Source organism: Callithrix jacchus, chromosome 19 (assembly GCF_049354715.1).
Source record: "Callithrix jacchus isolate 240 chromosome 19, calJac240_pri, whole genome shotgun sequence".
NCBI classification, from domain to species: Eukaryota; Metazoa; Chordata; class Mammalia; order Primates; family Cebidae; genus Callithrix; species Callithrix jacchus.
This window is the reverse complement of record NC_133520.1, coordinates 34,473,197-34,483,457: the sequence shown is the minus strand read 5'-3', so window position 1 is coordinate 34,483,457 and position 10,261 is coordinate 34,473,197. Positions and strand designations below refer to the sequence as shown.

Here is a 10,261-nt window from a genome sequence, read left to right as displayed (position 1 = left end):
CTCAGATGACAAGTGGCCCTATCTCCATGCTGTAGTAGCTGGATTTCATTCTGATAGTAATAGGGAGCCATTGAGGAATACAGTGAGTATGCACCAAGAGTATCAGTACCTAGAATCTAGTCCCAAGTAGATGCTTAATAAATAGTGACTGAATCAATAATGAATGAATGGAAATTCCATGATAATACCAGAAAAAGGATTGACAACTGGCTTAAAAACAAATCAAAGTTTCAATGAATCAAATGTAGCCGATATTTGAGTAAGCACTCTGTGATAAAATCACACCACCTCTTTAATCTCCTGCTCTCCCTTTTAAAATTTTTGTAAGAGCGGGCTTCCCTTGCCCCAAATGACAACTGAGGCAGGCCTATGACTTTTCTGCTAAGTAATGGTCCTAAATTAATGGCCTTAAGTCTCAAATGTTCTAAATTTTAAGAACATGTTTAAGAAAATGTTCTCATTTTAAGTTTCCAGTTAAACACTTCCGTCAGCCCTTTAATCTTCATTTAAAGGTATACTCCCTCATCCCCCCTCAGGCCTGCAGTCCAGGAAGAGGGTGTGATTGCTGCTTTCCCTCTTCCCCACCCCTCTTTCCTCCCCATCTAGGCAGCTACTGCCTGAGACCCCAGCAGGGTGGTAGCAGTAGGAGGGAGAAGCTGCAGGAGGGCAGGAGCTCTTACTTGATGGATGGCCTGGAGCTCTCTGGCCTGGCAGGGGTTTGGAGCTGGCTGTTTGCTTCTTCCTCTGCGGATGCCTTTGTGGACACATGGATGGCCGCTGATGACCCGTCTCCTCCCTTTGCTGCAGGTTCTTCTTTCGCCCTTCCACTAAAAAGACCCCATCTCAGATGGCTGTGGGAGGGCTCTCTCCCCTCCAGGACCCATCTCCAGGCCATGGGAACATTTATGCCTTCTTCACCCCTCTGCTGGCAGGAGGAGAGCTCCTTCGCAGGTACAACCCCTACCCTTCCTTTGTCCAACCACGGACCTCAGACCTCTCAGGCTCTCTCAGACCAAGTCAGGCTCCCTCCAGCTGTACGCAGTCCTAGCCTTTTGTAATAGACACCATAGCAATAGACAACTAACTGCTGAGTAATGGTGAGGGATTGAGAGCCGGGGCACCCACCGCCATGGATGGGCAGGGAATTGGCATCAGGGCCCTCAGGTAGGCACACATTGACTCTAAAATGCTGGCCTGGTCTTGAATTCCCACAGGTAGTTAATATAAAATTTCCCAATGTGTAATTATTATGTGTAACAAAGAGCTACCACCCAGTGATCTATCGAATGAATATAAAATTTTCCAATGTGTAATTATTATGTGTAACAAAGAGCTACCAATCAGCGATCTATCGACTGAATCCTTAAGGTATTGGTTCTAACTTTGATATTAATAAAAAACTTATGTGCATTGCAAAGGTTGATTAAGGATTCTTAATTAGCTTTTTGCTATGAAGTCAGGTCACCCCATCCTGCTGATTAATGGAAGTATGCCCCTCTCAACTGTGCCACATGTAGATCAGGAGAATTCCTGAAACCTGAGACAGGAACACTTTATCAGGGCATCATCACTGATCAGGCCCCTGTTTGTAATTGTGAATATTGTAAATATTCACAATTTGGTAAATTTAAATGTTCATTTAACTTTCCAGTTAGTGGCATGGTTTGGGGTGGTGTGTTGTTTAGTTAAACTTACAGTGAGTATCAGTACAGCCATAACATTTACAACCTCTACTCTTCCTGTAATTAGATCTGAATACACACATAATAGGCAGCAAGGTAGATTTCCCGGGCCTGTGCAGTCTCAGAGGACCCCGTACTCAGAAGGTACTTGGTTAATGCTCTGCCGTTGCCATCTTGAAATTCTTGATAACTTTTGAACAAGAAGTCCTACACTTTCATTTTGCACTGGCACCCACAAACTATTTAACTGTTCCTGGCAATAAGATTATATTAGGCCATTTTTACGGTGCTATAAAGGAATACCTGAGACTGGGTTATTTGCAAAAGAAAGAAGTTTAATTTTGCTCTTGGTTCTGCAGGCTGTACGGGAAGCATGATGCCGGTATCTGCTTGGCTTCTGGTGAGGCTTTAGGGAGCGTTTGCTCATGGGGGAGGCAAAACAGAAGCAGCACAGCACAGGCAAGAGGGGGAAGAAGAGAAGGGGTGGAGGGAGGCCCCAGATCTCATGTGAACTGACTGAGAAATAACTTAATTAGCACCAAGGGTGTGGTCCTAACCCATTCACGAGGGGTCCATGACCTAATCGTCTCCCACCAAGCATGCCCCGTCCTCCATGACAGACTTCAAGCCCCGCAAGAAGAAAGGGAAATGTTTCAATTGGGCAAGAGGTTGGAGTTGTAATATTTCACTGTACCAGGCTAGATGTATAATTTTAGACTAGGTGGGGCTTTTTATTATCCAAGAGAGATTATTAAAGCTACTATACATGAGATGATGACTCTGATTTCATCGAGGAGCAGAGAAGTCCACGGAGAAGGTGTGAAGAGGCAGTGAGAGAAAGAATAAACTTTGTTTCTGCTTACACTCCGTCACATTTAAGTCATCCAGGAAGCTGGCCATATATGTGGTTCAACTACAAATTGTCCTTATGCCTGTTGTCAAGCAGTACTGCTCATCGGAGCTTATATGGTGGCACTTGGTTGTTTCTGTTTCTATGGAAAAGTGGCTAGTATGAAAAATCTTGCAACCACTGGTCCAGATAGGTACCCACCAAGCAGAACAAGATTCTTGTGTTTCAGAGCCCCTGCTCTTTTGCAGATGAAAGGTACATTCATATGTTCTTACTGTTTGGCATCTCTCTTTTACATTCCATGCAAACCAGAGCACTTCCATCAGGGAATCATCCCTGATGTCCTGAAAGGGTTCTTGTTTGTAATTGTGAATATTTTTGTCTTTTAATGATAAATTACTATCTAATGTTATCATTGGTGGCATGATTTGGACTGCGTTGTCTAAATCTACAGTGAGTGAGTGTCAGGTGTGGCCTCAGCCCTCCTACATGTTCTTAGATGGCATCTTTTTAAACATCTGCATTGGAGCACAGGGGAACCCAGGCTCTAGATGGACCAGAATAGTGTTAGCTAAATAGTGGGTAAGATTATGATTACATTTTCATCTTCCATACCTTGGGGCAATGTCTGCTTTCCCAGTAGCTGAACTCTGCCATTTCTATATTGATTCTCCTCCATGTTCACAGTGGCATTTTCTGACCTGACCCCTAATTCTGGCAGAGTTTGGAGCTTGTGACTCCCAAAACGGTGACTATGCTCACCACTCCCTCTCCTTTGACTTCCTTCTCTGTCTGCAGCTGCAAATGCATTGAAGGGCCCAAGGCTGGTGTCTGGGAATCCTGGAGGAGCTGTCACCATCCAGTGCCATTATGCCCCCTCATCTGTCAACAGGCACCAGAGGAAGTACTGGTGCCGTCTGGGGCCCCCAAGATGGATCTGCCAGACCATTGTGTCCACCAACCACTACATTCACCATGGCTATCGTGACCGCGTGGCCCTCACAGACTTTCCACAGAGGGGCTTGTTTGTGGTGAGGCTGTCCCAGCTGTCTCCGGAGGACATCGGATGCTACCTCTGTGGCATTGGAGATGAAAACAACATGCTGTTCTTTAGCATGAATCTGACCGTCTCGGCAGGTATGAGCTTGTGGCTGATGGGCCAAGCTTGATGCTTGAAGGAGAAAGTGAGAGAGAAGGTTTGGAACCCTAAAAGGGCTTGAAATATTAGGGGAGTGATGATGAAAAGCTGGGGCAAGGCAAAGACTTGAAGAAGTAGGCTTTCATTTCAGAAGAAGGTTGCCTTCAACAGAAAGGGAGATACTAGGAAAAACTTCCCCAGAGAACACTTGTATGCTCTCTCACCCGATTCCCCTAAATGTCATGAAATATATATTTGGTGTTGGTTCCAAGAGTGGGATAATGTGGCTTCTTAGGATCTGATAGCTCCGTGTTCAGACATGCAGAGATGCAACAGCACTGCAGAGAAGGTGTGACAGGCAGAACAGAAGAATTGCAACTGGGCTCACCCTCACACAGACGCTTGCTGAGCCCCTAAGCAGACAACTGCCAGCTCCCAGGCCTAGTCCCTCTGCTGCAGGTTCTGGCTGTTGATCCCGAGTCAGGCACCCAGAGCATAGGAAGGGCATCCAGGCTGTGAAAGGCCACTTGGCAGAGGAGACAGCATGACAGGAGGCATCCTGAGAGCAGGTTAATTCTATTAGATGCTGCTCTCCAGCCACCTTTTGCAACTGGCTGCTCTGCTGGAACTGGAGTGCTTCTTTAATCTCTTTTGACGAGCAGTATCTGTTGGGCTGTGGGCCTTTGGAGAATGCAGCGTAAGGATCCAAGACAGCTGGATAGAAAATACGTGGGCCTGGGAGAAGGAAATAGGAATGTAACATGTCAGTGTCTCTGCCACAGACTGGAGAATAAAATATTTCCCAATTTTTTATTTTATCCAACCTATTGACCAAAGACTGCATCTCTTAGTGAGGTTGCATTCCATATTTTAAATCTGGAATGTCCTTTGCCAAATCCAATGGCTGGCCTGCCAGCCTTCCCATGTGGCCTCCCTCTGCTGTCCACACAGGTCCCTCCAGCACTCTCCCCACAGCCATCCCAGCTGCTGGGGAGCTCCCCACGAGATCCTATGGAACAGCATTTCCAGCGGCCAACAGATGGAACCCAGGAACAACCCAGACCTTAGGACAGGGGACAGCATGGGGCACAGTTGCTTCAGCTCCAGGAACCAGCATGACCAGAGCTTCAGCTGAGGGAAGACAAACCTCAGGAGCAACCAGGCCAGCAGCTCCAGGGACAGGCAGCCGGGCAGAGGCTTCTGCCAAAGCACTAGCTCCCATTCCAGACAGTCCAGCTTCAGAAAGCAGAAGCATGTCCAATACAACAGAAGGTGTTTGGGGGGGCACCAGAAGCTCAATGACAAACAAGGCTAGAGCCAGCAAAGATGGGAGGGAGATGACAACCACCAAGGTTGATAGGCCAAGGGAGGACACAGAGAGGGTCAGCATAGCTCTTGAAGCAGCCAAAAAGGCCCTAGGAACCATTAGTCCGCCAGCTCCGGTCTTGGAAACTTTGGCCTGGGAAATTCTCCCACAGTGTTGCTTAGAAACCAGTGTTTCTAAGCAACAATCTCTGGGCCCCATTGGAGAAACAACTCCAGCTGCAGGCGTGTGGACCTTGGGAACCACCAGCATAGAGGCAGCATCTGGGGAAGGAAGTGCTGCAGGGGACCTAGATGCTGCCACTGGAGACAGAGGTTCCCAAGCAACGCCAAGCCAGGCCCTGGCAGTAGGACCCTGGAGGCCCCCTGACAAGGAGTCTTCTGTGAAGAGGTAACCCCCAAGCATCTTCTCCGGGTCGGGGGCCCCACATCTGTCTCATCCCTGGCATGTGAGGGAGGCCCCTCTCCCCCTGCTCACTTCTCTCCCTTTGTATCTATAAGACAGTGACCGACACATCAGATGCCCTCCCTCACTCAAAGGGTCTTGCTGTGAGAACACTCCCTGAGTATCTCCATGTGGTTTTCAAGTGAAATCTAGATGACAGAAAGACAATATTTAGGCTGGAAGCTTCCTCGGCACTTTCTGGTTTTAAAGATGAAGAATAGGAGCTCTGGAGAGAGGGGTGATGCAGCTGTGGCAGGGCCCAGTGCCGAGGCTGGAGTCCCTGGCTCCCACCTAGTCCTCTTCTCACTGGGAAGCATCATGGGGTCCACACACAGATGGGTGGAAGAGAGAAAAAGGCTCAGGCTTGAAAGCCTGAAGACAGAGATTCTAGTCCCAGCTCTGCCACTCATTAGCCGTGGAAAGCAGGGCTGCCCACCTGCTTTGGCCTCAGCTTCCTCACCTGTAAAAGGAGGCCATGGGCAAATGGTCTTCAGTCTCCTGCCCAGCTCCAACCTCTCTCCTGTGCTCTTTCCGTCCTCCCCACTCCAGCGCTTTTCCAGAAGATGAAAGCAGCTCTCGAACACTGGCTCCCGTCTCTACCTTGCTGGTCTTGTTTATGCTTATGGCTCTGGTTCTATTGCAAAGGAAGCTCGGGAGAAGGAGGACCTGTGAGTTGAGTAGCCCAAGGCTAGATAGAGGAGTTCTGGTTCCCACCTGATACCCTCAGGGCTGGATAGGGATAGAGTCCTGACAGGACTTTTCAATGCAAAAGAGCTAAATTCTAGGCTGAGCCATTTAACCATTCTCAGCCTCGGTTTCTTTTGTTTTCTCTATCTTTTTCTTTTTTCTTTTCTTTTTTGAGAGGGAGTCTTCTCTGTTCCCCAAGTTGGAGTGCAGTGGTGTGATCTCGGCTCACTGCCACCTCCGCCTCCCAGGTTCGAGCAATTATCCTGCCTTAGCCTCCCAAGTAGCTGGGTGTGTGCCACCATGCCTTGCTAATTTTTGTATTTTTAATAGAGATGGGTTTCTACCATGTTGGCCAGAATGATCTTGAACTCCTGACATCAGGTGATCCTTGACTTCCCAAAGTGCTGGGATTATAGGCATGAGCCACCCCACCCAACCTGCCTTGGTTTTTAATCAATAAAATGGGAATTCATCTCTATACTTATGTATCAATGGCATCCCAGAGTATAAGGAGAAGCTCCTGGGGGATTACAAAGGCTGTAATGCCCATGTTAACCATCAGCCACATAAGCAGAGAGCAGGAGTGCAGGACCCAGACCTGTGATCAAACCTCACATTTGCCCCCTTCTGCATGGCCCTGCTGAAATTCTCTGACAGTAATGTGCCCGGGTTTATATACTCTTAAAGTGAGAGCTCTGTGATATGTAGACCTAGTAAAGAAAGGGTGACCTTTTTCTGGCAGCTAGTGGAGGAGACTAAGGTTCTCAGACACAGGTCCTGAAGTCCAGGTCCTATCAGGGCTAGACTGGCTTAGCCTAGCCAACGAGGACTCCATTGCCCCTGTGTCAGAAAGTTCTTGAAAACTTGCAGTGGGTGGGAGTGGTTCTTAGGAAATCAAAGTCAGTGCTGTCCTTACCCAGAACCCTCACAGTCTACTCTGTGTCCCTGCAGCTCAGGAGGCAGAAAGGGTCACCCTGATTCAGATGACACGTGTTCTGGAGGTGAACCTCCAACCAGACCAGCTGCCCCATATGGAAAGAAAGATGCTTCAGGGTGACTCTCCTTCTGCTGGGACCAGCCTGACTGCCCCAGAGAGGAATCCAGGACCCTGAAGGATGGAAAGATTAACTGCTCAGTCACCATGGAAGGAGGACCAAGATCAAAGGCCTTCAGGACCCTAGCCTCTTTCCATCATCCTTCCTCCACCTTTCTGCAGCTGGGGCTCCAACCAAGGAAGAAAAGCTGGCCATCCTTGGGCACAGGAAAGTCCAGCATTGTCCACGTCCAAGGTAAAAATCTGACTCAAAGGAGACTTCAAGAAAGGTGCATGAAACACTGGAAGAGGTCACCAAGGAAAAGCGTGAAATGTCCATTCCTGAATGTTTGAAAATAGGAGGGACTCCAAATCAGTGTGGAAAGTGACAAATCCTCTCTCAGCACTCCCAGCCCTTGCTGGGGGCCCCTTTTCTGACTACCGTTAGCACTCACAATTAACTATATGTAAGTGTACCTGCCTTGCCTTCTCATGTAGATTCTAAGCTCCTTTAGGTCAGTAATTGTGTTTTATTCATCTCATAATATTCCCCAGAGAACTTCCAACTCATAGGACCCCAATAAATACCTGTGGCTGATTGACTGACTTGGGGACTCAATGGCCTTTGGGCACTCTGCCCATGCAAGAGCTCTGGGTCCCCCTGGACTTCTGCCCCTCCTTTTGGGAATCCTCTAGATGACCCCACAGGCAGGCGGTTTCCTCACCGAGACCAAAAGAGCAAACAGCCTTCCCTCACATCATCCCACCCCATTTAGACCCAGGCTCATTGTGCCATAGACCTTTTGACCCAGCCAAGGTTTTCCGGGATTTTCCTGCATTCACGGAGGAGCCGGGTATTTTCAGTAGATTCTTGCTTTCTCTGCAAAGCCCCTCTTGTTCAGATGCTTATAAATCCTCGATACGGAGGACTGCTGGAGAAGCTGGAAGATGGTTTCGGGGGTGAGGTGGGAGACAAAGAGAATAACTTTATGTGGATTCTGCCCTGTAACAACGTCTTCTCAGGCCTGTCAGGGAGCGTGCACTCCACACTTGGCCCCACTGTCTTTGCAGGAATCTCACCCGCTCTTTTCTTTTGCCAGGTCCCCTGGCAAGCCGTCTGGGTTCCATTGTTGGATAGAGCAGCCTGAGCAGTGGAGGCAGAAAGGAAAGATAGGCTCCAATATCCAGATGAGAATTGCCAGGTAGACATTTCCAGAAAGCTCAGCCCTGCCTTCTAAGCTGTCGGCAGCCCAGAAATCCTTCTGTAATACCTCCGCATACCTGGTTCTGAACTTAGACACCATACCAAGAAAATCAAAGTGATTTCTTGCAGGTTTCATAGCCTGAGAGGAAGCTGTTGTTGTGGATAAGGTGGGAAGTGGTACACATCTAACCACATGGAATCACAGAATCTCAGAGATAACAGATCTTTAGAGATTAACTAGTCTAAAACCCTCAGTCTAGAAGCAAGGGAAATGAGGCCCAGCTGGGTTAATGGAACAGGTAGGGTTAAAGTCACCAGGCTAACCCAGTTAGTTATAGCACCGTGAGGAGTGAGTAGCAAAGAGAACTTGTGACCTTGGTTTGGGGCCTTTTTCACTTCACCATTGCTGAGCAATGCACCAAAGCAAAACTCATTGCCAAAAATCAAGGATACCACAGTCATCCCTTGAGACTATTTTCCTGTTCACTTTCTCAGTGACCTGACCCAAAAAACCTGTAATGGAGATAGGACAGACACCATGGACCCCATTCAACCGGTGAGGAAGCAGGCCTGGCCAGGTGTATACTTTAGCCGACGCCACTCGCAGCAGCCACCTCCACAGCTAGTTCCGGGTTGCCGGACGTTGCTTGGATTTATGGTCTAGGTATCCGGTCAAGTCCTATCCTGTGTAAAGCTCTAAAGTCTCACTTATTTCTGTCTGTCTGTCTCTCTCTCTCTCTCTCTCTCTCTCTCTCTCTCTCTCTCTCTCTCTCTCTCTCAGGCTCGTGTATAGAAGGTTTCATGATCATTTCCAGGAATTGGTTCTCATTTGTGGCAGGGATGGGCCCAGGACCCAGAATATTTCTAATGCTAGATTCTCAGGATGTGAAAAGACGTTCAGAGGAAAAGAAGGTTTGGTAGATTAATGAGTTTTGGGAATGCTGAGAAACAACAAACATTCTTCTAGCAGGATCTTTCGGAACCTTTACTATATGAAGGTGGATTGTGAAGCACCTTGGGTTTTCACGCCTCGGGGTGGGGACATTCTGTGTGTTTCCCAGCTGTGTTGGACTATTGTGTTTCAGTGAAGCAATCTCTCAGGGCTGGAGTGCCTCACATCACTCTCGGTTTGGGGAAGCCTGATGCACTAAACCAGAGGTTGACCAACTCTTCCGTAAAGGGCCAGATGGTAAATATGTTAGGTTTTGCAGGTCATACAGTCTCTGCGGCAACGACTCGGTTCTGCCATTTCAGCACAAAAGCAGCCAGGCAGTCCAGAAGCACATGACCTCAGCTGTGTTCCAATAAAACTTTATTTCCAAAAACAGGAGGTAGGCTGGATTTGGCCCTTGAGCCAGAATCTGCCAGTCCCTTCACTAAGCCATGAAACCACACAGGACTCTCTCGTTCCTGCTCAGATCTGGAGATCAGATCCTATTCTTCCTCAAGAGCTTCCCTGATCACCTTTCTCCAGGACCACTCCCTCCTCCAAATGGCTTCAATACTTTCACTGGGAATTCAGCAGCTAGAATGTTCTATCTGACTACCCCATCTTGGGGGAAGGAGAAGAGAGGAGGCAACCAGTCCAGCAAGGGTGTTGGCCACGAGGCTAGAACCAGGAGCGCTTCCAGCAGTGAGGCTGTTATAGGGAAAGCTGAGCTCCACCAGTGGTGGTGCTGCTAGGAGTTCAAAGGGCCAGAGCAGAGCCAGATTAGAGTCCCAGGGTCAAGAGATTGGAGAGGGCAGAGATAAGATCCGAGAAAGAACTTTCAGGGGAGGGAGTGGGGAAGCCCCAACTGTTTACAGCTCTCCTTTATGGGCTAACTGATGCATGGAGTAGGCAGGAGGGTTGATTTAAAAGGCCAGAGCCCAAACCAACAGAGGCTACCCCCACCACTT

At 48.4% G+C, this 10,261-nt stretch overlaps 1 protein-coding gene across 1 annotated transcript; it reads left to right on the top strand.

Moving 5' to 3' along the window:
* The first annotated feature begins 750 nt into the window (after positions 1 to 750).
* On the top strand, positions 751 to 7,761 carry FCAMR (Fc alpha and mu receptor). The gene is given in 6 exon segments (XM_054248050.2): positions 751 to 775; positions 778 to 951; positions 3,331 to 3,669; positions 4,622 to 5,384; positions 5,988 to 6,106; positions 7,077 to 7,761. Coding segments are annotated over 6 exon segments (1,581 nt in total). The 3' UTR covers positions 7,238 to 7,761.
* Positions 7,762 to 10,261: the final 2,500 nt, after the last annotated feature.